The 25,525-nt window shown below is 51.8% G+C and overlaps 4 protein-coding genes across 4 annotated transcripts; 2 read left to right on the top strand and 2 right to left on the bottom strand.

The window, feature by feature from the left end:
- Positions 1-473: 473 nt before the first annotated feature.
- Positions 474-7,588, bottom strand: ETH_00004175 (uncharacterized protein; the record flags this gene model as incomplete). The annotated part of the gene is made up of 6 exons (XM_013377413.1): positions 474-3,086; positions 3,763-3,863; positions 3,983-4,095; positions 4,230-4,589; positions 4,705-6,939; positions 7,077-7,588. The coding sequence occupies 6 exons, from the start codon at positions 7,586-7,588 to the stop codon at positions 474-476; spliced, it is 5,934 nt and encodes a 1,977-aa protein (XP_013232867.1).
- A 4,434-nt stretch (positions 7,589-12,022) lies between these two features.
- ETH_00004180 (CMGC kinase, MAPK family (ERK) TgMAPK-1, putative) lies at positions 12,023-16,988 on the top strand (the record flags this gene model as incomplete). The annotated part of the gene is made up of 9 exons (XM_013377414.1): positions 12,023-12,415; positions 12,557-12,761; positions 12,957-13,097; positions 13,233-13,570; positions 13,774-13,862; positions 14,077-14,302; positions 14,549-14,677; positions 14,921-15,000; positions 15,212-16,988. The coding sequence occupies 9 exons, from the start codon at positions 12,023-12,025 to the stop codon at positions 16,986-16,988; spliced, it is 3,378 nt and encodes a 1,125-aa protein (XP_013232868.1).
- Positions 16,989-18,242: 1,254 nt separating this feature from the next.
- On the bottom strand, positions 18,243-21,465 carry ETH_00004185 (protein phosphatase 2C, putative; the record flags this gene model as incomplete). Its single annotated transcript, XM_013377415.1, has 6 exons — positions 18,243-18,405; positions 18,557-18,968; positions 19,332-19,413; positions 19,581-19,778; positions 20,091-20,203; positions 20,367-21,465. 6 exons carry the CDS (start codon positions 21,463-21,465, stop codon positions 18,243-18,245), a joined length of 2,067 nt encoding a protein of 688 aa, XP_013232869.1.
- A 769-nt stretch (positions 21,466-22,234) lies between these two features.
- Positions 22,235-25,099, top strand: ETH_00004190 (uncharacterized protein; the record flags this gene model as incomplete). Its single annotated transcript, XM_013377416.1, has 1 exon — positions 22,235-25,099. The coding sequence occupies one exon, from the start codon at positions 22,235-22,237 to the stop codon at positions 25,097-25,099; it is 2,865 nt and encodes a 954-aa protein (XP_013232870.1).
- Between the last annotated feature and the right edge of the window lie 426 nt (positions 25,100-25,525).

Consider the following 25,525-nt stretch of genomic DNA (forward strand, 5'->3'; position numbering starts at 1 on the left):
GAGATGATAAAAATATTTTGTGAAATTGGAGGAAAATTGAGTGCCCATACATTCGTTTTGACAGAATATAATCCTTAGGACTTAGAAGGACTGCTAGATCCTTGTAGGGAATGGTTCCGCTTCACAAACCAGTGATTCTGTTCCGTAGAGATACATGAACGGGGCTCATCAGGAACTCTCAACTCTTAGCTATGGCAAATCAGTAGCATGTGATTACCCATAACGACAGAAACGTAGTGAAGGCTTATTCCCGAAGCAGCAACAGATGACAACTTGCAAGGGCGCGAATCCTTGCATTTTTCATTAGGTCTCTTGCAGAAGTATGCAACTGGGGAAAACAGCTACTTCCAAATTCCCCAGTGAAGCGTCGGGCCCCAAGTTTGCACCAAAAAGAGCTCAACAAAAAATTGATGAACCCCCCAGTCCAAATAGACTTCGTTTGCGGTTCAGCAAATCAAGGGTTGCTGCCATTGCTACTTTGTGTCTTTTCTCTTAAGTAGGGTCCTAAAAGGCATACGCGGCCCTCCATGCAGCGGCACAGAGGACGAGTCCCATGGAGGTTTCTCTCCTCGACCTTTTGTGCCTTTACACGCACTCGCCACTGTCGATTGCCTAGAGTGGACAGCAGGTGTTGCGGACCGTAAGATGGCTTCGTTTATTGAAGTCTGTTTTGCGTTCCCATGCCGTGACATATTGACTGGCCTACCACCTGCCGAAGCTGCCCTTCTTTCCGAAGCGGTGCTCGCTGAGTGCTTGGAGATGCAAGGCTTTGCCACCGAAGGAACCTGGGCTGCCATAGGCAGGTTCATGACTCGAGTCTGCTCTTTCTTCACTGTCAAGGAGCCCTTCTCGCTCCGTTCACACTTACTTCTGCTCTTGCGAACTCCAAGGGGAAAGCGCTCCTGACAAGCCTTGCTGGACAGGCGAGGCGTGGCAGGGGAGACGGTATTGGCTTTGGCCTGCTGCGTTCTTCCTGGCAGCTTTTGGATGCAGCTCGGCAACTGACGAGGGTTTGAATTCGAAGTATGGCAGTGACGCGAGCTGGAGTCGCTAGGTTTGCGGACAGTACAGGCCTCAGGCCTTTTGTGGGACGCAACAAAGGCTTCCTTACATCCCAACTGAGGCAACTGGCGTGATAGCAGCCAGATTAGCTCCCTCGCGTCTGCTGGAAGCACCAACGACTTTCTCTCTGCTTCATTTTGCGCGCAAGCAGAGTTCAGCTTTCCACTTTCATGAATGGCTTTATTAGTGAAGTTGTGCTTCTTGATTGTGGCTTTGCTTGGGCTTAAGAGAGCTTCCGTTGGTGCAACTTCGCCTGCTGCGCCGTTGGTTCTCCGGGGAGATCTTATTTTGCGCGGGGCAGCAGCAGGTGAGGTGTTAGATTCCCGAAAGAGCTCTTCGCCCGAGAGAGCCCGACGCGCTGGCGATGCTAATCTGCATATCGCTGCAGCCTCAGTTGGTGTCGCTTCAGCAAAGATGCGATCACAAGCTGTAGCAATGCAAGCTTCGCATCGTCGGCTGGAAGAGAGACAGCTACCGTTAGAGGTTCTTGAGAAGAGAAGCGTGGGAGACAACAAACATAGTTCCCCCTTTTGCTGCCTGCTAGCCATTGCGATAATAGGCCCCCTGCTCTCCTTGGCGGGAGAGCTAACAGAAACGTTAGTAGGCGTTTTGCGACTGTGACCGTTTTCCAGGTAAAGGCAGCCTGTTTCCCTTCTGTGCTGCAGGAACTTCAGCTTAAAACTCCGCCCAGCTTCAGCAACCAGCAGTTGCGCAGACTCCGTGGCACTGTGCACATCGGTTATCTGTTTTTCTGATAGCTCGTGCCCACTTCTTATTTTTTCGCATTCAAGATTCCGTTCAGAGGGACTATTCCGAGAAGTTTGTGGCTCGCTCAGGGCGCTTCGAGAGTCACTGGGACAACCAAGGATTGGTGAGTCGAATTCGTCATTGTAAGCATCACAGCCATCCGCATTTCCTTTAACCTCCTCAACAACTGTAGACAATCTTTTGCTCTCACCCAACTTTGCAGGTCCACTAAACAGCGAATTTTGAAAATCCACAACAGCGGCTGCGGATGTACCCCCACACACCTCTTCCACTGCAGAAAAGTGGCAATTACTGCACTGGTTGTCGCGGTTGGGATCAGGAACCTTTGAAACCTGAGAAGGCGTTCCATTTTGTGAGGTTGGCGTCTGGAGCCCTGTCTCTGCTGGGATATGCCAGGTTACTTCGCCCCTTAGTTCCACCGATGGAGCAGAAACAGCATAGCTGGGTCTGGATTGCCTTGGCGTAGTCAGAGAAGAAGTGCATGAAGCCCCTTTTTCAACGCCAATCGGATTTCCGGGTGATAAATATGCAGATGAGACATCTGTGGGCTCTGTAAGGGACTTTGCGGACAGCCCACATGCTGAGGACGTGGCAGCAGAGGCATGAGCCTTCTTAGGTCCTGTTGCTGAAGCTGCTGCACTTTCTCTCCCAGTGAAGTTTTTAGGCTTTGCTGGCCTGCTGTGATTTTCTACTTCGCCCTCTGGTTCTCCACTTTGCTGCTGCTTCTGCTGACCTTCCTTTGGTTTGTCCAACACAGGGCCCACTGCAATCTGTTGCTGCTGAACTACTTTGAGGCCAGTGACGACGGGTTGTCCCCCGTTTGTTGCAGTTTTGTGTGGAGAAGGTTGGGGGGTTTTGTTGTCCCCTGCCTTCCCTGAGCTATTTCCATTGTTCTTTCCCGTTATTTGCCCAACTGTGATCCCGCAATACGTGTGCACTGTTGGTGCTTTGCAAGAGCCTTTTTCAGGGTTTATCACAGTTGCAACGGTCTCCGGCTTTGACATTTCAATGCTGTTACCATCTTGGTTCTTGTTCGCCGTTTCAGTCATGCAGACTTCCGTCGCATGTGACTGCGCAGCAGAACTTGGCTGCTGTTGCGCAGTCACTGATTCCAGCGGTTGTTTGAGTTCCTGCAACGGGAAGAAGCGCTGCCACGTGGAAGGTGGACAGGAGAATGATCTCGTCAAGCTGCATTTGGTGCTACTATCAGCCCCTAGGAAGTGCTTTTCGCGTTGATGCGTCTCGTTGGCCCATTTCTGACAGCACAACAAAAAACATACAGGTGCATGGAAATGTGAAATGCATCGATTCACCTTTTAAAAAGAAGGCAGAAGCAGTACGGCAGTACAACAAAAACCCCTCTGAAGCCCTCACCCCTATGACCAAACTAGGAGTCGGTGGAGCTCGCCCTCTGCCCCTGCCAGCCTAACTAAAAGACTCCAGCAGTTGCCTTCAGCCGACCACAGCGTTGGCGGCCTCATATCTGTTTATTGCAAACCCTCAGTCATAAACCTGGAAAAATGCCATTTCAAGTAGCCTCTTTCCGCACATACCAATAATGCGGGGAGAACATGGCATCCAAAACATTTCGATAAAGTCACTCTACATACAGGCCATACTCGCATTCACAAGAAAATTCAGCTGGTGCTGTTATTTCTTTTGCTTTGATTAATGCGTTTCTTCGCGAGTCAACACGAGAAAGAGCACCGGAAAATAGCCTCCAGCAACTCAAACCCAAGGAAGCGACGCAAAATAGCAGAACTACATACGGTCTCCCTCTCAGTCTCTTCTTTCATGCTTTCTTTCTTTTCGCAGTTGTTACTGTCTGGCGTTCTAATCCGGCACCTGTGGAAGATTGCTGCCCAGTGCAGCAGAAGTTAGACATCGGTTATCTTTGCTCTCTTTCTAGGCAGGGGTCCTACAATGTCTCACCCCTGTGTCCCTCCTGAGAACTTCTCTCAAGTCTTTCCTTTCTCCAGCTGCATTAGCAGGTCTTTCAAAAACTCGATGGGAATTTTTCTCTTTTGTGCCTTCTGACAAACACCCAGATGCAGTGTAAGTAACAATGCATTGGTGAAATCGTGCGTCACATGTATGTACGTCTGAGCAGGTTTCCGCGAACTTCGATGCCCGCCCAGTCTCTAAGTCTCACCGTCCTGAGATGCGCTGCTGAGCGCGAGAGAATCAAATGTGGTCAGAGAGCCATTTGCCCTAACGGCTGTGGGATTGCTCAATCCATTAGTAACCCTCCCGATCTCCGTGGGGCTGAGCGTCACCGCAGCTCCTAGTATGGCCTGTGTGCAGGAACGTACAGAAACAAATGCAGACAAGAAGCCATTTGTAAACAAGGAAGACTATGGTTGACAAGAAGCTTCAGCTAGCAGCAGCTATGAGTATACCAGGCACTTGCCTGTCGTAAGCGTGCGTTTTCTTCGTCCACTATTTCGTTCGTCCTTCGCAGCATGTCATTCGCCTCCTCTACTTCTTGCAACTTCGAAGTGTACATGCACGTCGGAGACGACCCGGCGCCGGCGTCTGATGCTTCAATGCCCATTGAAACGGAAGAAGGCAGAGCAATAGACGTGTTGAAACGGACGTTACTAGACATCCGGAATTCAGTGCAGAAAACAGGATCTGTCTGAAACCCGGATACCCCGCTATGGGACACAGAGGGAATCACAGGGCGCTCCGATGAGCCTCCACGTGCCGCCTGTCCACCAGAGCATGAAGGTACCCCGTCGGTGTCAACTGCGCAGAGTCTGCAGCACAAGAGTGCATAAAAGCAACGGAAGTGAACGTGATAGGCTCAACTGCAGCCTGTAGCCTAAACTGTATGTCCTGAACAGGAGACCTCAAGCCAGCTTAGATGCCTACCGTGGATCAAAAGCCTGCGTCGGTTTATCAAGAGGCTCAGTCGGGCGGCCTCCGTCTGAAGTGTTATCGGCAACTCCACTCCTCCAATCTTTGTTTGCGCTCGTTCTAATCCCTTTCTGTCTTTTTTTGCATGTTCTACCTCTCGAGCTCCCAGAAGCATCGATCGAAGATGAGGTTTCAGTCTCGCGACACAAGGAAAGGCTTGTTGCTGCAGGCCCTGCCGTTTCCGTCTCCTCCAGACTATTTCCACTATCAACTACAGGCTCGCTTTTGTGTCTCCATTGCACGGACGGATCGATGTAGGTGCCAAAGTTTGGTCGGGGCTGTGTAGATACTTCGTTGTCGTGGCCAGACAGGCTTTCACGGGACATTTCCCGCTGAAAGCTTGAAATGTCCATGTGCACCTCTTCTTTTCCCTCCCCCTCTGCTTGTGCAGGACTGCTGCATTTGCGTAGCAGGATATCGCCACTGGCAGCAGTAGAAAGCGCGCAGCCATAGGTGTCGGCTACTTGAAAGGCTTTGGGCCTGCCAAGTGCGGATCCGCCTGCAGCTTCAGGGGGCAAAACTTCGTTACTCAGGCTACTGAGGCTCAACGTGTTCCTCCCTAAGGGTTCCTGGAGAGTAGTATCTCTATTTGCGTCTCTGTTGCTGTCGTTGTCCGGCTCATCTCTGTCCTGTTTGTATGAGCTGTGCCACTTGCGTCTGGCCTCAGCTGCGCTGACGCGTATTTCATGGAGACTTTTTTTCAAGGCCTCGTGCTGGGCTGCAAGTTTTGCCTGTTTCCTCTTCATTTCGTCCCGCTCGATCTGTGCCAGCCTCTCTGCCTGTGCGCACTCCCTCAGTCTGCTCTCCGCTGCCTCTTTGTGGGCTCTGAGTTGTTTATTTTCGTTCCGCAGCCGTTCCACGGTCTCCTCAAGGTCGGTCATTTTCAAGTCTGAGACATGGCGAGTAGCGCTGAGCTCCTGATAAATTGCTGCCCTGGCTGAGTCGGCTGCTGCGAGCTGTTCTGCGAAGTGAGACTTGAGATTATCATGCTCCCGCCTGAGGGTCTCCATCTCATCTTGCACTTCTGCCGCCTCTTTAGTTTTTCTGTCCAAATGCCGTTTGAGCTCCTCGAAGGCGTTGCTCTGCTCTTCTTCTCTCCTCTCTTTCAGCTTTTTGTTTACGAGCTGCAAAAATGAGATCTCGTTGCGCAAGGATTCGCACTGCAACTCTGCCTTGCGTAGCCCCTCGCGACACGTTGTCAACTCCTGCTGCAGTCCCGCCGTTTCCTGTGCTTGCAAATCTCCCTCTTTAATGCCCTTGACGAACACACTTTCGATTTCTCGCAGACACTTCTGAGCAGCCGCCTCTTCACCATCAAGATTGTCGCCTAGATGCTTCTGCTGCGCCTCAGCAATGGCCTCGGAGTCCCTCCAATCCAGAACCAGGCGGTGTATGCGATAACAGATGTGAGCTCTACTCCTTACTTTCTCCAGCTCTTCCCGTGTGTTTCGCAATTCTTCCTTCAGGTCAGCTACTTCCGCAGACAGCAAGGAGTTTCGCCGCATTTCCGCAGCGATACCACCGCCAACACCAGGAGCAGTTGTGCATTTGTTTGTTTCACATATACTAGAAGCTTGATTAAAGGTCAAGAGAGCTGTAAAACCCTCTCGAGTCATGCCACTGCGCTCAGCAGCTCCAGGCTGCGGAGTGGCCCTTAGGATGGCCCCATGGGGAGGCTTGATAGTCTCGGCTGGAGATTTCTGAGACGATAAGACCAAGTGTGGTTCCTTGCTTTTATGACCATTGCCTGTACTGGCAGCAGGTGCGCAGGCCTCCTCTGCTCCTAAAATGGGCGCAGTCTCCCCTGCCCTCTGACTGGGGGCCGGCGTCACGGTTGTGGATTCTCGTGTGAGAAGTGTTGTGGTCGTCGCAGCACTTCGGGAAAACTGAAAAAGACCTCCAGCATACAGTGCAGCATCAAGTTTGTCTTCTGCAGCTTCTTGCATCCTCAAGCGCTGCCTCGCCTGCTCTACAGAGCCCAAGAGGCTGGCGATATCAGAGTCAGTGTGGCCCTCGCTGCCCTCGCTGCTCTCCTCGTCTGCAGTATCATTCACTTTTTTCTTCAGGTGAGAAGAATGGTGTGAATGCAAGTTCTCCTTGTAGAGTCCACAAGAGACGGCAAAGCTGAGTGGGTCACGGCTCTCTGTGCCAGCAGTATCCACCAGTCCAGTCGACAGCCTGTCCTCCCTCCTGATCACAGAAACGGTAGTTGCACATTGGAGGCTTGTCCATCAGTCAGTTGCGTAGAAAAATGGTGAACTTGAGAGTTAGGCATCATTTAAAGTGGCAGCGCTGTATCTGGTGTTTTTGAGTCTTGCCTATCTCACCTCGTGCTCCACAAAGTCAGAGTGGGCTCCGCCTGGTGTAGACAGCTTTCCGTGAAGTTGTTTCTGTGTTTGAGCCTGCTACTGGAGGCTATAGCATCAGATGTTTGGGGCTCGGCTTTTTGAGCTGAAGCTAAATGTGTGCTTTCAGCCTGGTTGCTTGACTGGAAAGGAGTGCAGGGAGCAAAGGCATGTGCCCTCCTAGGCATTCGTCCCGCTGGGGCATTGCAAAAGGAAGTTGCATGTATGCCTTCAATTGCTGCCAGCTCCTTGCTCAAGTCTACATAGATGTCGGCGTCTGGGTCAACTTGGTCCTCATCAGCTGCGACCAAGGGTTCGCCGGTGCACTGTGCTTCGGTTTCCGAAGATATGGAAGGGATAAGTTGTGTCTCTCTCGGAGCATGCGTTTCGGAAGGCGCTTCAACTTGCTGTTCACTCGTCTCCGGTGCTGAAAAGAAGAGCTCAGATGTCACCAGCGGCATATTTATCTGCATTTTGGGAATCTGTCGCTCCATTTTCCCCGCAGGCTGGCTGATATCGAAGCGATAATTGAATGGACTCGCCAAAAAGTGAAGAGCATCAGCAGAAGACGGACAGAATCAACACGGGCTCCTTGAAACTTTGGAATAGATCGAAATGTCGTTTGAAGAACACTTGCGGATGCTGTTTTCGGGCTTCTCGGAGGTTTTCAACAGAATACTGATTCAGCCAAAAGTTTTTTTCATGAGGTTTCAAGTCAGGAGAGCCCTGTGGGTTTCTCAAAAGGTAGAGGCCTTGTTGCTCTACAATGGGGAGGCCCCTTGCGGGCGGTCTGGATGCCCAGCTTTGGCCAATTGTGAAATGCTGCAAAAGGCGCGAAATTTGGCAGTATTTGAGCCTTAAATAAAGATTTTAGTGGCATAGAAAAAGGATTTTTGAGATAATCACTCACGGCTCTTATTGAGACGCTGCCCTTCAATGTCACCTCGTTGAGTTGGAAAGGCGAAACATAGATTATCAGAGAACTCAAGTGTGAATGCCTATCAAAACCGAAAAAAGACACTGTGGAGAGTAAAATAAAAAACCCAGATATAAAGAAAAAATATATTATATATTTTGTGATTGTCACACCTACCTCGAAGAGGACGCGACGGGCTTGATGGGCGGTTCAGCGTCGGCCGATGCTAGACGGTGGACCGATGCGACACTGTCCAGTCTTCCCCTCACTTCCGGCGCAGTGTACATTAAACTTGCGGATCAATTTATCAAAAACATGCATTTGCGGCATTAAGTGTTTCGCAGCATATCAGATAGCGCAGATGTGACGTCGACTTCGAAGAGGGTTTCGGCCCCGCACTCCCTCCAGTGTGCACTGGCCGCACTGCGCCACTGAAAGAGAGATATTACGGCGATGCATCTGCACTTTTACTCTCGTTAGAAGGCACCAAAATAGCATGATGATTTAATACATTGAGTGGCCAACAGGAGAGCCATGGGATACACGAAACGGCCAGCCATGGCCCATCCAAGTCCGCCACAATGAATACGAAAGGGTTCCAACAAATTCATCTGTGTGCTTCAGTATATAGAAGCTTTTGTGGAAATATTCGTGCATTGTGCCGGGTTCCCCAGTAATATGCTCCATGGGCTCTTGCGTCCCTGTATGCATGATATCCGCCAGGGCACCTTTGTTCTGCGACCTTGGCCCCGCTTGAAAACACAATAATGTCCGAGCTTCCCCCTTTACATACTCTATTGGCGGTTCTTCTTTGAGAGTTTTTGCTTCTTTTTATCACTTCAAACTCCTCAACTTCAGGACTATGTTAGCCAATTTTTGCATCGGTTATCGAAGGAGCTGCTTTAGGTTGTGCATTCAGTATTTCCGGTTGGATTTCCTGGAGCTATTTCTCCAGTTCATACCAGGCTTCTCATGGTTTATATGTTTCCTTTGCTTTTTCAACGTTCGTTCTAGCCTTGCCTTCTCTCGACAACTTTTCGTTGAAACTGGAACCGCACTGTTTGTCCTAACACCACTTGCGTCAGTTGAGCATTCCTCCACAACATATAAATTTGGCTTGCTACTTAGCCTTTTAATGCCTCTGCAGAAGTCTCTAACTTATTCTGTCCAGTCCCCCAAGAAAGCTACTGCAGGCTGGTTTTGTTCAGCCTGGCACCGAGTCTCCTCCTAGAGTTGAGTTGTAGGTGCACTTTCCACAGTTCCCGGATTTTAAGAGGGGTCCCAGCGCCATTTTGGAACCATGTGTGCTCGAGCCTCTTCAGATATGCTGTGATGCACGCATATGTGGGCTCATGAACTGCTTGATGCTTGCACGACCTCTTTCGCAGTAGGCTGCAGGAAAAAGCAGGTAGAGTGAAGCTATGATGAGGCTTTTGAAGGCTGAAAAATTTCTCGAACTAAGAAATATGCACCCTATCAAATTTTGAGTTCTGCTTCTGGTAACAGTCAGCATGAGACAACACGGAAAACGCAGCTTCAACTCACACTGCTCACACATTTGCAGGGCCGACAGCAGTCGCACACCACTCCAGTGTCAAGGCAAAGTTTCAAAATTGCAAAAACGGAACCACACAACATTCACAAGCAGTGCCTGCCCACCCACCTCAGTTCATCTTCGCGACGTTGATTAAGAGGGGGTGTAGTTGATCCCTGCTTATATTACACTACGCTAAAAAGCATAGACAACATCTGTAAGTGAATACTCCTGCAACGCAGTTTCCTTTCTGCAGCTCAGAGATGTTCGTTGAGAGGGAAGCAAAGTGGATGGCTGCCGACTTATTCTAGCCTTGATTGGCTTGCCCAACATTCTTGCGCACTAACTAAACAAACTAAGCCCACCCCGCATTCATGCATTCCCCCTGCTGCATGCAAATTACTTTTTCTACCACATTGAAAATGGCTCACAGTTGATTGCTGTTGTCTTTTTCAGTTTCATAGTGCAGGAGCATATCCGAAACTCGGCGCTTACTGCAGCTCAGTAGCACTAAAAAATACCACCCGTACTACTCGTTGGAGTCACCTCGGGCTTAGGGGCTTGAGGGCACAAGGGTTTGAAGTGGCTTCAAGGCCACAGTATTCCCAGGCTGCTTTTCCCCAAAATAACTACGTTGAGCTTGAAGATAAGAGGTCTATTTAATAGCGCGTATATGAATTAGGTTTTTGAATGAGGGCCTTTGGTAATGTAAACCTTGGTGCGGGTTGCCGCTGTGGCTTCATAAACCAAAATGGGTTCTGTGCAGCGTGGGAATATACTTTCTGCAAAACCATAGATCATATATGCAACCAGACGTAAATCCAGGATACTGACGATGTATTTGAATAATAATGACTCGTTTCTTGTCAGCACCTGGATAAAAATAAGGGCTTCATCCTTGCGGGTGTAGCCAAGACGGACGCCGACTTTAACAATCTTTCGACGCTATCTTTGAAAGCAGAATATTGATCCATAGAAACTCTGAGGAGTTTTTTATTTGACTGTGCCTATGCGTCCGCTGTAGTTTAGCCTTTTATTCGTTCTCTGCGCCTTACGAGTTTGGGGCTACATGGACCAAACTAGTCCGGCGATTTCCTCACAATGGAAGTGCTTGGGCCGTGCAAACGTTCTCAAAATCTTAATCTTTATTCTTCTCTTTGTGACAGAGGACAAGGGGCTCAGACTCGGAAATCCAAGCTAAACACGAGCCACGTGCTCTCTGGAAGCGTGTCTGCACTACAATGGCGCTGTTCAGACTACGTGGGAAAGGGCCAATTGTTAAGCGGCTTAAAATAACTAAGTATATCTCGCTGAAATTTTAATGAATGTCTGAGAAACGATTTACCCGAAGAAGGCGATGTGCCGTTGTAGAGTGATGGGGCGCGAGTGTTTGAAACTTCATGTTCCAGAGTGATACCCGCAGCCGACAGTGGAAAACCACCGTGAAAAACGAAAAATTCGTTCAGGTATGTTGCAGAAACTTTTTTGTGTTAGGTTACAATAAATTAAATGTTTCGTTCAGTGTCTTCAAGTTGGCGTTCCACCCACCCAGCTACAGCATTTCTCCTCCACCACAACTGTGTGCTTCCGATGCAGTCTTGGGAGGTTTTCAAGCGGCTACAGCAATATTTGCGGGCATTGATGCTATTAAAAGTAAATATTAATAAATATTAGCTTCGCAGACCATTGGAATGAAGACTTGGAAGAGCTGTTGATGCAGAGATTGGATGGATGTCCGAGGCCTGCTGGCATCAGACCCGTGTGGCAGCTGGCTGCCTTCTGGTCATTGTGTCTGTAGTATAAGGGCTCCTCAGATACCTATTTTTCTCATTTCTTTGCCTTCATCTCTATTTATCTTCCTTATTCGGGACCTGAAATCGTCCGCCACTGCCAACGCTTCCAGGTTTTCGCGCCACACCGACTCCACCGCTCGCGCGCAGTGTCTGCAGTGCGGCATGTGTAGGCATTGGAATTTCCCGGTTTCCTTTGAGATTTTACTTTCCCATAATAAATATTTTGGCAGGCTTTCTTGGCATTATCTAACACAATAATCTGCTGTGCAAGCTCGGCAGCTCCAGGGAGAACCGCAGGTGTTGTAGCTGAAGCCGGGTGGTGATCACTTGGCGGCGACTCAACGTATTCCCTTCCTGGTTCTCCTTGGCCTTTTGTCGGACTTGGCGCTTTGCTTGCTTTTGTCTGGAGTGAAGAAACCGAAGTGTTGCCGCTCACCGAGCGGCGAAACAGCCAACAGCTGTTTCGGGATTGACAACCAAAGCCTACCGCGCACGGTACATTGAGCAAAAGCAAACAAACACCTTTTCAAGTCCTCCGTGTCACTTGCCTGGGGACTGTGCTGGAGGCGCTTCTGCGCAAAAGGGTTAGGTCGTGGCCGTTGTTTCCAATGCCGGGCAGCCCGTGTTCAGAAGCGGCCTGAGCTTCTTGTCCACCAGTTTGTATTTGTGTACTGTCAAGGTTAAGATGCAGCGCTCGCAAGGGACTACGCTGCGACAGACAACTCAGGTCCTGCCGGCGTCCCAGGGGCCCCCGCCGGCTAGCGCGGCAAATCCGCACAGACAGCGAGACCAGAGCTTCCAGCAGCAGCAAGGAGCAGCCGAAGCTGCTGTTGCTCACCAGGCTCATCAAGGTACTGTCTGTCGGCCTACTGAGGCTGCAGATGCTCTTACGACAGCATCTCACAAGGGCCATGCCCCTTCCCTGGAGTCGATGCCTAGCAAAGATGTGGCTCCTGTTCCAGCTCCGGAAAGCAGCTACTGCTTTGGGCCTAACGGTAGAAAGGAGAGGCTCAGAAGGATTCAAATTAGTGGCGATACCACATGGGTCATTCCACAGCGCTTTCGCTATCTCAAGAGAGTAAGCTTGGCCTGAGCAGCTCTGCACGTTACAAAACCTGCGAACCCAATGAGGCGTAACCGTCTGTGTCTAAGCAACCAAGCGCATGTACGCAAGCACTTCATTACTTGGCTCAATTCATGGTTTCGCCGTACCCTGCAGATCGGAAGCGGTGCTTACGGATGCGTAGCCTCCTTTGAGGAGACAGGGGAAAGCGGGGTTTCTCGGGTGGCTGTCAAGAAGATAGGCGACCTATTTAGGGATATGGTTGACGCGAAGAGAATCCTGAGGGAAATTAAAATACTTAAAGCCCTCCAACACGAAAACATGATACATCTACTGGAGATCCTGGACCCCCTCACGCCGGGTCAGTTTACGCTTCTGTGCTTTTAAATTTACCATCTGTCCGTATGCATGCACTGCTGCTTATCTCAAAATAAATAGCAAGACAGAGCTGAAGCTGCATGCAGACTTGTCTTGATCTCATCGCGCCTCCGTAGAAGGGATTCTCACGGAAATGGGCCTGCTTGAATGCTTTAAATTTGGTGGGTTTTCTCTTCAGACTTCGAGGATATATATCTCGTTAGCGACCTAATGGATACAGATCTCCACCGCGTCATCTACAGTCGGCAGCCGCTTACTCATGAGCACCACCAATATTTCCTGTACCAAATTCTGCTAGCTCTCGCGTTTCTGCACGAGGGTGGGTGCCATAGAACGATAGTGGGCAGCATTTTGTCTTTAGAGACTTTGCAAAACGGAAGACCAAACAATACGGGACAAACATTGGAGTGACGGGCCTGATTTGTTTGCTTGCGGCTTTTGTGGTTGCTCCCAGCTAACGTCATTCATCGAGATCTCAAACCCAGTAACATCCTTGTTAATTTAAACTGTGATGTAAAGATTTGCGATTTCGGTTTGGCACGGGGAGTCAGCGGCACTTGCAAGGAGGCCAAGACCAATATGCAGCAGGAGGAGCCAACGTGCTCCCCTTCTGACCGCCTCACAGATTCGCAGTTAAGTGTAATGGAAACAGATGGGTCCCAGCAAGTAGCCCCTGCTTCGTTGCCCGGAGGGACCAACAAAGCTCCGGGCCCCTGTTCCCGCTTGGTGGGTCGGTCTTCGTGGGCTTCTCTGCAACGGGCAATCGAAGCAGCAGCAAGCCCTGCTAACGAGGTAGGGAAGGCCTGTAAAAACAGCCACGAGGGTGTCGCTACTTCTGCAGTGTTGTGCTCAAATGCATCTGCGCCTTGGCCTCCAGAGTTTTTTGGTCGAGGGCTGTCTCTAGAGCTTTTTAGTCGAGGGCTGTCTTACATCGTTGGCACTTTGCATACAAGGAACGCGGTTCGTATGCTCTTGTTTGCTGGTTTTTGTTTCAGGAGATGACGGATTATGTCGTCACCAGGTGGTATAGACCGCCAGAGCTGTTGATCTTTCCCTATCACTATTCCAAGCCGGTGGACATCTGGTGAGACATTAGCTCAATTTAAACATACAATCACTTACAATTTCAGGTCGAATTTGTCCTGGTGTTCGCAAGCTACTACAACAGCCTTTCTTCGCGTTGTGCTGCATCTTCAGAGTGGGTCAGCCACAGGGGTCTGCCAACTAGTGGCACCTTCAGCCCTGCCAGTTGCGCTGCAGCAGAATTTGCTGCTTCCTTTGCTTGTGTTTATGGACAGGTCTGTGGGTTGCATAATGGCTGAGCTCTTGGGCCGTCGCGCACTTTTTGCAGGTAAGGATCAATATGATCAGCTTCGCCGCATCATTCGAATATGCGGCTCTCCGTCAGAGTCCGACCTATCATTTCTGCTGAGCGCCAAGCTAGAAGAGGCTCCTGGGGGCAAGCCGACAAAGCGAAGAATGAAAATAAACAGACAATTCATAGACCAGCTTCCCCACTCAGATGTAGGTTCCACTGAATCTTTACTTTTTTGGATCAGTCTTTGTCCCATTCTTGTTCCATGTACGCATCCACGCTTCGCTTGTGAGCACATTCTATGCATGCTTGCCTACAACAAATATACGGGATGATCGCTCCTACGTATCATGCTCTAACGTGACAGAGCCCTTGTGGTTCATGTTTCGATGCAAAACTTGTGTGTGTGTGTTTTTGAGTTGTTGCAAGGATGCTGCTGTTTGTTCCGTTTTCAGGGAATCTCGTTTTCGTCTCTGTTCCCAGGCGCCTGTCCCCAGGCCCTGGACCTCTTGCGTCGGCTACTGACGTTTAACCCCAGCAAACGCATTACAGCTCTTGAGGCCCTCCGCCATCCATACTTCCGGGTTCGTTCAATGGCCCTCTGTCATTGCAGCCCACCATCTGGGCTTCTTCTGCGACTATTTGTTTTGTGCACGCGCTACAGCAGGTTACTTTCCTCTTTGGTTTCATGGGCTGACGCCTGCATGTTTTCGAGCATAGCATGGAAATAGTATACTGGCACTTGATGCGGTCTGTGAGTTGGGTAGAGGCGAGGAACCGGTGTGTGTACAGCTTCGTGCATTGCTACGGTGTGCGTGAGGCTTCAGGGTTTGTATTGTCAAGAAGACGAGCCCAAAGCCACCCAGGCAATGGACTGGTCCTTTGACAGCTTTGTTCCCACAAAGAGGCAAGAGCACCTTAACACAGCCCCGTTCCCTCACGGATATGGAATTAAGTAGAATGATGCTGATGCACCCCATGTAGTATGGCTGCAGTATTTTGAGTACTGATCTCTCAATGAGGAGGCGGGTTGTGTGGCCAGCGCAACAGGTCAACCAGCCGGTTAGCCAGGCTAGGTCGGTTGCTGTGTGTGACGCTGCTACGTGGATTTGTTACAGACTGCTACAAAACATGATTTACAAGGAAATTCTCTCGTTTCACCCCAACATCGCCCTGAGGGACAGAGCGCTGCTCCAGGCACGGGGCGTATCTACGCAGCAACTTGTGCCACTGCTGCCCAAACAGCTGGCAGCCTCCTTGCTTCAGTTGGACGAGGAGGAACGGAGGGAACAAGAGCAACAGCAGCGGGAACATGAACAAATGCTGCAGCAGCAGCTTCAGCAGTATCTCCAACAGCAGCGGGAGCAACAGCAGCAGCAGCAACAGCAGCAGCAACAGCAGCTACTTCTGCAGCAGCAACAGCAGCAGCAGAAGCAGCAGGAGGAACAGCGGCAGAGGAACCCTCTAGCCCACCGCTCTTGCTGCAGCGCCCCGGCAGCTTCGTCGACTGGAAGCGCGAGAGAGGACGTGCCTCAGCAGCCACTGCTGCCAACAGCATCGGCACAAGCAGCACCGGCAGTAACAGTTCGCCCTGCTCCTACTTCAACCGCCGAAAACAACCGACTTCTGGCGAACAACTTAGGCGGGGGCCCTCCACGGGGCCCCTTGACCTCTTCATTCGGGCTGGCCATGAACCCGCAAAAGCAACAGCAGAACCAGCAACAGCTTTTTGAAGGACTCCATGTCAGCAGCTGCCTTGCACACCAGCAGCTTCTCCAGCAGCACAGACAAGCCCTACTTCTGCAGCAGTCTCCGTATTGCCCCGTGCAGCAGCAAACACGTCAGCGGTTGACTGCAGCAGCAGCAGCAGCAGCAGCAACGGGTGTCCCTCCTAGACACTCCATCGGGGCCATTGTTCACAAATCTGCTGGGCTTGGGAGTCAGCAGCCTCCGTCGGTTGCGACAGCACCTGCTATTTCCTTTCCTCAGAAGCATTGCCACCAGCAGCAGCAGCAGCAGCAAGAGCAGCACTTCTCGCCCCAAATGTATATGGGTTCATCGGCTCCTCAGCAGAGCTTAAAAAGGCAGGCTACAGCTGTTGCTGCACACAGCAGCACGGTCTGTTCTCCCATGCAGCACCAATTTACAAGCTTACAGCTTTCTGACATGCTCCAGCTGCAGCAGAAGCAGCTGCAGCAAAAGCATTTGCAACAGCAGCTAGCTAGCAGCTGCTGCGGCAGCTACTGCTGCGACAACCGCTGCGTTGCTCCTTCAACTGAGGGGGACAGCGCAGCGTCCTCGGGAAGCAACAAGCCCCTCCGGCAGAACATAAGCAGCAGCACAGCAGCAGCAGTAGATGCTAGCTCTCTCCGTAACTGGACCACTGGCCACAGCAGACAACAGAGCCGCTGCAGCAACAGCAGTGACAGCAGCTGCTGTGCATCTTCTTGGCCCTCAACAGGCAGCCGCAACACAACCCGATCTTCGTTTGGAGGAGATGCCGCCTTTGGGTCAGGTGAGGGTTACCCGCAACAGCAGCAACAGCCACAATTGCAGCAGCAACTGCAGAAGCAACAGCAACTGGCTTTTCTTCACCGCGTTATGCAGCAACAAATGGCTCGGCAGCAGCAGCTCATCGAGCAGCAAAAGTCACAACTAAGTAAGCAGCAGCTACAGAAGCTGAATCTTGCGTGTTCACCGACACCTCAATTGCAGCGGCAGTTACAGCAGCAGCTGCACCAGCAGGGCACCAGGCTGCGAGCGGGATCAGATTATGGAGGAGTCAGAGGTGAAAGAACTGCAACCGACGCAGCGGCTGCAGCAGCAGTCAATACACGATGGATGCTGCCGACTCAGCAACAGCAGAAGCAGCAGCAGCAGCACTATGCTTCCTAGATACAGGGGTCCAAGCAACATGACCTCAGTATGGGGCGAGCAGCAACAGTTGCTGCTAGAGCTATCTGCAGCAGCCGCTGCACTACCCGGCCATGGCTCCTCTGTAGCAGCGGCAACAGCAGCAGCGGCAGCAGCAACAGCACCAGCAGCAGCCAATTTTTTTGCTGCTTGATGGCACAGCTGTATGAGTCTGGCGTATTGCTGGCTCTATGGGCTGCAGGTAATAAATGTATACATTTATCCAAATGTATTCACAAGAATGCTCACAAATTCATGTTTGTTTATTTTTGGTTTTTTTTCCTCCCTGCCTCGTTTCTTTGTTCGCACCAAAAAAATAAGGCGGCGTTCCGCAAACCGACAGTAGCAGCTAGCCATAGCGGTGAGTAGCACCGCAAAAAAATAGAGCTCCTAATCACAAATAAAGAATTCGATGAAGAATATAATTCGCTTGCCGTAAGTTTTCGGTCTTACAGGATGCTATGGTTCAGAACTCACAAAGAAGACTCCTCCGTGGAATGCATACCTGCCAGCATGCCAGAATCCACAGCTGCGTGCCTAGATAGGTATCTGGCTTAACTATCCAGCTTTCTGATCACGCAGATGCTTCCCTGGTCAGAGGATTAACTAAAATAACTAGGCCTGGGCCTATCGGCACGCCAAATGCATAGCAAGCACCTGCAGCTCCGCTGCACAAGGAGGTTTAGCCTGCAGCTGTGCTGGCCCAAGGGGAGTGGCGCTAGTACGGTGCATATTTCCGCTTGTATTGTCTGGAGTCGGTAAGCACTTGTTATCATACACTTATTTTCCATGTAGTGCTGGCACTTGAGCGCCCTCACAAACCTAAAGCTTTTCAGGACAGCACCCCAGGCGGCGCCGTTTTCGCGACGGCAACAGGCAAATATGGAAAGCCTGAATGCTGAATAGTAAACCCTACAATAGAGCTGACTGGGGGCCCTAAAGGATGCCCAACAAACAGCGATGGCAGCACAAGCTGCACATGCATTATTGTAATGGGATCCGCATCAATGCATGCACACTCCAATAACAGTTACAAGCGAATAGAGCCCAAAAGCTACCTTGAGAAGCCCCCGTGGGGTCTTTTACAACTCAAATTATGGGACTTCGGACTGCAGCACTGCAGCTTGTGGCATCTGCGTAAATTTATGGCCACGCCACACCTGCAATGCTCCTCCCCTTCATGATGGTCTCCGGGGGTCCCTACAGGTCCACCCTACGCAGTCAATACGCTCCGCGTTAGCTCTGGGATGTGTGCTGCTGCCCTGCTGAGTTCAGCAATATGACGGCGACAGTTGTGTCATCATAAATGCGGCGGCGCTGCTTCGGGGGGGCAGAAAGGGCAGCAGCAATCGACATGCCGCGTTCCGTTGCTGCTTTCCGCATGACCTCTTGCACAAGACTGAGAATAAAATACAACAAATTTACGATGGACGCAGTAGCAGAAGGATGCGACGGCAACAGAGTTAGCAACAGCAGCCAGAAGGATAGTATACTTGCCAGGCTGCTGCAGCTACAAGAAGCAAGTATCTTTCTCTCTCGCCAATACTCACGCGTCTGCCGCCGTTTTTGCTAAATCCGTCATCGTGCTGCCGCTGCTACTGCTGCTGCTGCTAAGGGATGACCTGACAACTGCTGCTGCCTCCGCAGGACTGAGGAAGTCCCAGAGGCCATCTGTGCCGACCACCACAAACTGATCCGCTTCCGACTTTTCAAAAACTTGTGTTTGTGGATCCACTATTACATAGGGAAATGACCAGGTCTCTGTTCCTGCCGCTGCTGCTGCTGTGCCTGCTGCTGCTTCAGCCGCTGCTGCTGCACTGCTGCTAGTGCACGGGGGCCGCCGCCGTCTACCTCTTTGCAGTTCTTCAATGTACTTTTCGTTTTTTAGCATGAAATCCCCAAAGGCCCTCGTCGGCTGCAGCCGACCCTTCACATAACACGAGCCCCGCTGCGTTTCGCTGCCTGTAGATACACAGCAAAAGTGCTCGATATGAAAATGTAAAAACGTAACATCTTCTGCAACATGAATGCTTCCAGCAGTCGCTGCTGCTGCAGCTTTGGTGATGGCCGTTGTGGCTGATGTAGTTGCAGATGGTCCATATACCACTGCAGTAGCTGCTGCATACGCATCAACTGCTACAGCGGGGCTGGCAGCATTTGCACTAGAAGCAACCACTGTTGCAATGCCAGTGAATGCAGCAGGAGACACGGCGGACACTTGCATATACTCTGCAATTCGGGTCGAAATCCCATGTAGGCTTCGTGTCCACACGCGCTTCAACAACTAAGGCGGAAGAGATAGCACTGGCGTTTCGCGGTGCTCACCCAGAAGGCCAACTGCATGGAGAAGAGAATGGAATGCGTTTTGGGGCTGACGAGGCTCAAGCCATTCCCTCTTACAGATCACCTAAAGTGAGTGCACTCCAACACGAATGAGAGCATATAAACAAGCAACTAAAGCAAAAACGGCGACAGCAAATGTGGCCGAAAGAACATTTATGGGAAATAACAATCGGCAGAGCTACGGAGACAGCAGCAGCAGCGTTCGAACAGCAGCAAAACACCACATCTTACAACATCATCTTCCTTTGGATGCAGCTTCTGTAGCCGTTTCCTTTCGTCTGGGGAGTTTGCATTTTGTTGTGTGTTAAGCTCCACCAACTGATGGCTGCTGCTTCCGCTACTGCGCTGCAGCACAGCCATGCAGTCGCCGCTGTTGGCTACAACGATTCCTTTTTCCGTGAAGAGGAGAGCCAAGCAGCAAGCCCCTACCTGCAGTCACGCCCCAGTCCACGCCGTGGCAACAATAAGCACAACTCTACTGCGTTACCAACACAAGAGTGCCGGTGCTGCAGCTCACGTTTATCGGACAGCAGCAATGAAAACAGCAACAGCAACGGCAGGAGCAGCACGCTGAGGGCTTGCCTTAACACTCCTCTTTATTCCTAATGAATACGCTGCTTCCACAGAGGCGCCAATGGCTTCGTCCTGCAAAGAAAGAAAAGGAATAACAAGCCGGCAGGGCAGCTGCAGTAGTAGCCCCAATAGCAGCAGACAGCTCTTAGGAGGGTACGAGCTCCTCACCAGTCGACAAAAAGCTCGGGCCAGTGCCTTCTCTGCAAACTTGAGGTCCGTTTCGTCTCCAGCAGCTAATTCAGCAGCTACAAAGCGAGGCAAGTGTTGGTGTACGTACTCGGCTGCAGCAGCAGCAGAAGGAGCAGCAACAGCACGAAGAAGCAAGTCTTGCCAGTGAGAGAAGTGTACAAACAGTGTACTAAATTTGAAGATGGGTCTACTGCTGCCCTTGCAGTGCCATCTGTCGCTGAAGTTGCTCATGCACATGAAGTGGCGTCATCTCACCAACATCTGGCCCTCCGTGACCATCGACAATGGCCACAAGGCAGCGTGGCTTGCATGGACTGCCCTGACTCAAACCCCCAGACTTCTGCGATGGTTGCAACACGGACCCAGCAGCACTGCCAGGAGCAGCAGCAGCCGCCCCAGCTGGTGGAGCATCATTCGGAAACAGCTGCTGTGCGAGCGCCATTAGCTGCTGCTGTGCTGTTGAGGCTGCTGCTGCTGCCGTGGGATGCGCTGCTGCCGCTGCTGGTACGTCGGGGCAAGCAGTGGAGACAGCAGCGAATACTGCCCTGTCTTCGACGGGGTAATTCGCTGCTACTTGAGATACGCCTGCTGCAAGGCCGAGCTGCTGCAGCGCCTGCTGTGTCGAGTGTACAGACAACGGCCAGGCACTTCTAGGCTCTCCCACCATTTGTTGCAGCAGCTGCAGGTCCTTTTCGTCAGCCTGTTGGGGCGCCCGCACTTTTTGCTGCTGCTCCTGCTGAATCTGTACCTGCTGCAGAGGCAGTGGCTGCACCTGCTCGCACCAAGCAGTGGGCTGCTGGTGCAGCGCAGCACCCCGAAGCAGCCATGAGACGCCTCTCTTCCCTTTGAGCTGTTTCTGGCTGCATTGATTCTGCTGGAACAGCTCTTGTAACAGCAGAGGGGGAACAGCAGCAAGAGCGAACCCAAAGAAGAGCCTGCGGAGACGAGATGAACTAACTGCATCTGCAGCTGCCGTTTCTGTTGCTGCCGCTTCGCTTACAGCCGTCGTTCCCTGTCTTGATCCTACTCTCTCCAGAGATCTCGAGAAAAAGTGTCTTTGGTGCAAGCCGCCTGATAAAATACCTGCAGCAGCCGCAGCACCTGCTGCAGCAACGGCCGAAACACCAGCAGCAGGGATGTTACCCTGACGCAGCAATGGTGGCTGCGCCTGCTGGACGGCCACACGCCACGCCCTGATTGCAGCAGTTCGTTGCAGCAGACCTAGCCGAGACGCGTGGCTGTTTCTTCTGCTGCAGTCGTAACAACCATTCACGGGCTTGTCAGCAACAAAAACCTTCCCTGCTGCTGTTGCATTTTTATTTCTGTCGCTGCTGCTGTCCCCGATCCGCCGCATGTTGGAGGCCGAAAAAACAGCTGGTGTTCGCTGCCCCCTCTGTGGCCGCATATTTCCCAGTATTAGTGCCATACTGTCCTAAAAGATCCTCTTCTTAGAAACCGCAGCGGCAGCACAAAGTAGTGGCAACAATGAGAGCACGAGAAGGCCCTCTCACAGGTCCCGGAACGCCAAGTATGTCTGGATGACTACCCTGAAGCACCTAGGAGATGTGGATTGGAACAGAGTGTAGGATTAGAACTCCTGCCTCCTTAGGAGTTGCAGTTGCAGTTGCGGTTTGTGCTCCGGTCGGTTGCTGCAGATGATACAGTGGGGACAGTTGCAGTCAGCGACAAAAAAGCAGACACAGAAGACGCCAAATGCACCAGTTTAATTAGCAATAGAGGCGCTACTACTGTTCCTAGTGAAGCCACTGCAGTAGTAGCGACAGCCTCGTCGTGGCATGCAAATACTGGCAAGTAGACGGAAAATCTACTTGTCTATGTCACTTTCATTACGCGCGCGAGGCGCATCTCCAATATATGTTGTTCGTTTAGCCATTCCAGCAGGCCCAGTAGGCAGGATACAGAGGCTGGGGCCCCCAGACAGACCCGTCGGCGCCTCTCGGGGACCCTTGAAGAACTGCGTTTGAGAAGCTGCAGCATGAAGAAATTGGACTACTTGGTATGCCGGGCAACATTTTTGTTGCGTCGGCTGCGGCGACAGCGCGTAGCTTCGCTGCTGCTGTCGCTGTTGTTGCGGTTGTTGCAAATGGCAAGGCCGCGACTCCATGCGGAAGCTCCTCAGCACAGCAGCAGCAACTGCTGCTGTTGTGAACTTAACTGTAAGGCGGAAAACCGTTGCATGGGTTTCTGTTTGCTTTCAGTGCCCAATAGTAGCTCGAGCATCGCCGGCAGTAGCAGTACGAGCATTACAGTCGGCTGCAGCAATCGCATCGCCAGCAGCAACTGGTGATGAGCTCCCTTTTGGTATCAATACACTATCTCTTGATAGAGCGCATCAAAGAAGCTGTGCTACGATAGCGCTTCTGAGAAGAGGCTTCACCCACGGTGCACTGGCGAGGAGCACAAGACAGCTGGGAGCGGCAGCACTAGGGGCAGCAGCACCAACAACACCAACGCAGACAGTGTGTCCCTCTGCTGCTACAGAAGGCTGCATTATAAGGGCTCTGCGCCGCGCTGCGTCGCGAAAGAATTCCCTGTTGCAATTTCAAGCGGCTGCTGCGGCCGCGATCTCTGCTCTGCAACAGCAGCAGCTGCAGCCGCGAGAAGTCGCACAGGTGCTGCAGGTGTTATCGAGGCACCAAGAATTGCTGCCACGGAAGATCTGGAAAGATGCAGCAGCTGCACTTTTGCCGTTGCTGCAACAATGGCAGCATTTAGCAAACCGACAGGAAAACGTCACTCGCTGCTGCTGGGGCCGACAGCAACAGCAGCAGCAACAGCAGAGAGAGATATACATCAGGTCTGTCCAGGAGATGCAACAGCAAGCGCTCGGGAAAGAGAACAAAGCGCAGCGCCCACTGTCTGCGGGGGACCTTGCATGGATTTTGAACGCATTCGCTCGAGTTAACCACAGGCCAGCCCTTGTTCTTGAGGAAGCTCTACGCCTACTTTCCCCTGAAGACGCAGCGCAGCAGTTGCACGAGAGACACAAGCAAGCTGATAAAAACTGTACTGAGTGGTGCAATCTTGGGCGTGGAGCGTTCGTGCAGGATAACGCCAGCGCTGAGCAGCAGCAGCAACGGCAACAGCCGCAGCAGGAGTTGTGGGTAGGAGCTGAAGCCGCTGTTGCGGTGCCTGAAGCTTCAAAAGCTACTGATAGCGCTGCTTATATGGTTTCTGCTAGAGAGAGATCAGCTGCAGCAGCAGCGGACTCCACCATATGGGAACTCAAAGACGGAGAGGGAACTGCAGCTGCAAAAGTATCAACTGCTGCGGCTTCTCCACCATCATCAGCAGTTGGAGGAGCAGCAGCGGCAACGGCAGCGGCTGCAGCAGAAGCAGATGCAATAAACGTTCCTTCATTGCGGGCACGAGGAAGGAATGCTACAGCTGCAATGGCAGCTACTACAGCAGCAGCAGCTTGCCCTGCATTTCCACCGATGCCGGAGCAACTTCACAGCACAGTGCGTACTCCTGCTGCAATTGATACCGCAGCTATTTTCTGTACAAATAAAGATACAGTGCTGTTGCTGCATGCTGTGTCTAAGCTGCAGATGGAGGCGCCTTTGCTGCTGCAGCAACTAAGGCAGTGGCTGCTGCAATCGCTGCACGAACTTTCGCCAGTGCAGCTCTGTGTTGCTGTGCATGGGCTAGCTTCAGCGAAGCAGGCAACTCCTCAGCTGCTGCACAGAGTTGCATCTCATTTGCTGCAGCCTCTGCAGCAGCAGGAAGAACCGTCTATAGAGCAGCAAAGGCGATATGGGGATCAGAAGCAACAGCAACTGCAACACCATCAAGCGCAACGACAGCAGCAGCAAGAAGAAATACCACAAGAGCAGCAACATGGACGTCTGCGGCTGCATGAGCTGGATGCAGGAGGCGCCATCATGCTCTTGTTGGCACAGCTGAGAATGCACCAGGCAAATGGGCGGCTGTGCCGCGCTGTGATGCAGCACATTCTGTCGGTCGGAGGCAGCAGAAGTAAAGGCAAAAAGGGGAGCAAGAAGAAGGGGAAGAGCAGTAGTAACGTTTCTTCCGTTCAAACAACTGAGCTTGCTGCTGCTGAGGAGGCCTGCAGCCGGAGTAGCAGCAGCAGCAGCAGCAGCGCCACATCGTCTCTTCTACAGCACCTGAGTGGGAAGGAGGTTGCTGTGCTGCTAATGCACCTGGCGAGACACCACAAGCTACACACAGAAACAAATCTTCAGTCCATAGCAACAGAGGGCATCATGCTGCTGCCAACCCTTGGAGACCGTTCGCTGCTGCTGGCAGCACATGCCCTCGCGCTGCTGCTCCCGCAGCTGCAGCAGCAAACAGACGGAGCATCAGCAACGCTACAGCAGCAACAACGGCTGGTTGCTGCTGTCGTTTCTTCTAGATTTGCTGCGCATCCCCCTGGGGGACGTCAGGGTTTCGCTCTGCTTCAGGTTTTGCATTTGTTGCTCAAGGGGCAGTTGCAGCAGAACTACCCTCCCACCTGCAGCAGTCTGTTGCAGCACCTGCAAGCCCTGCTTGCTCGACATGTCCATACGCTGACAGACGCGCAACTAGCTACGGCTGCTGCTGCGGCTGCTGCTCTCGGTTGTCTGGGCGGCTCCTTAAAAGACGAGTTCATCACTGAAGCGGCGTGCCGCCTGAACCGTCTTAACAGGAGGTATGCGGCAGCCCTTCACAACGCACTGCAACAGAAGCAAGGGCTGCAGCAGCAGCAGCAGCAGCAACAGCAACACATCTACGCAGCGGACTTGAATCTAGAAGAGGATGAGTGGCTGTTTGACTCTACTGAAGACTCTCAGCCAGGGGCTTATCGACAAGAGCAAGAGCCCCGGCTGCTGCAGGAGCTGCAGCAACAGCAGATGGCTGCCGATGCTGCAATTGAAGGTACTCTGGAGGTATTACATGGCCTCTCGCTGCGTGCGCAGGGCATTCCAGCTTGGTCTCAAGCGCCTCCTTGCGAAGGCCTGAAGTAAGATGCGAGCTAATGTGTTTGCTTGTCAGTCTGCACTGGCGCCACTGTAAGCACAAGGGTAGGTAATTGCGAAAGCTGTCCAGCTGAAACTGAACAGTGTAGCAAATGAGATAGAAGATAGAGGGAGGCAGCATTCCCGGTGCACTCATTTCAGCATTCACGAATAGCGTGCATACTGTGCATGCTATGCATTTACGACCGGATACCCTGAGCCAGGTCATAAGCTACATCCGCGACTACTGCCTGTATTGTTGCTGCTGTTTGGCGGTGGCTGTGAAAAAGAACGCCCAAGCGCCACGTTGTCTCTCTCTCTCTCTCTCTCTCTCTCTCTCTCTCTCTCTCTCTTTTGTGTGTGTGTGTGTGTGTGTGTGTGTGTGTGTGTGTGTGTGTGCGTGCATGTGCCTGTGTTTTGCCCTCACCTTTTTTC

This window comes from Eimeria tenella, genomic scaffold, assembly GCF_000499545.2.
Source record: "Eimeria tenella Houghton genomic scaffold, Eth_scaff50, whole genome shotgun sequence".
Lineage (NCBI taxonomy): Eukaryota > Apicomplexa > Conoidasida > Eucoccidiorida > Eimeriidae > Eimeria > Eimeria tenella.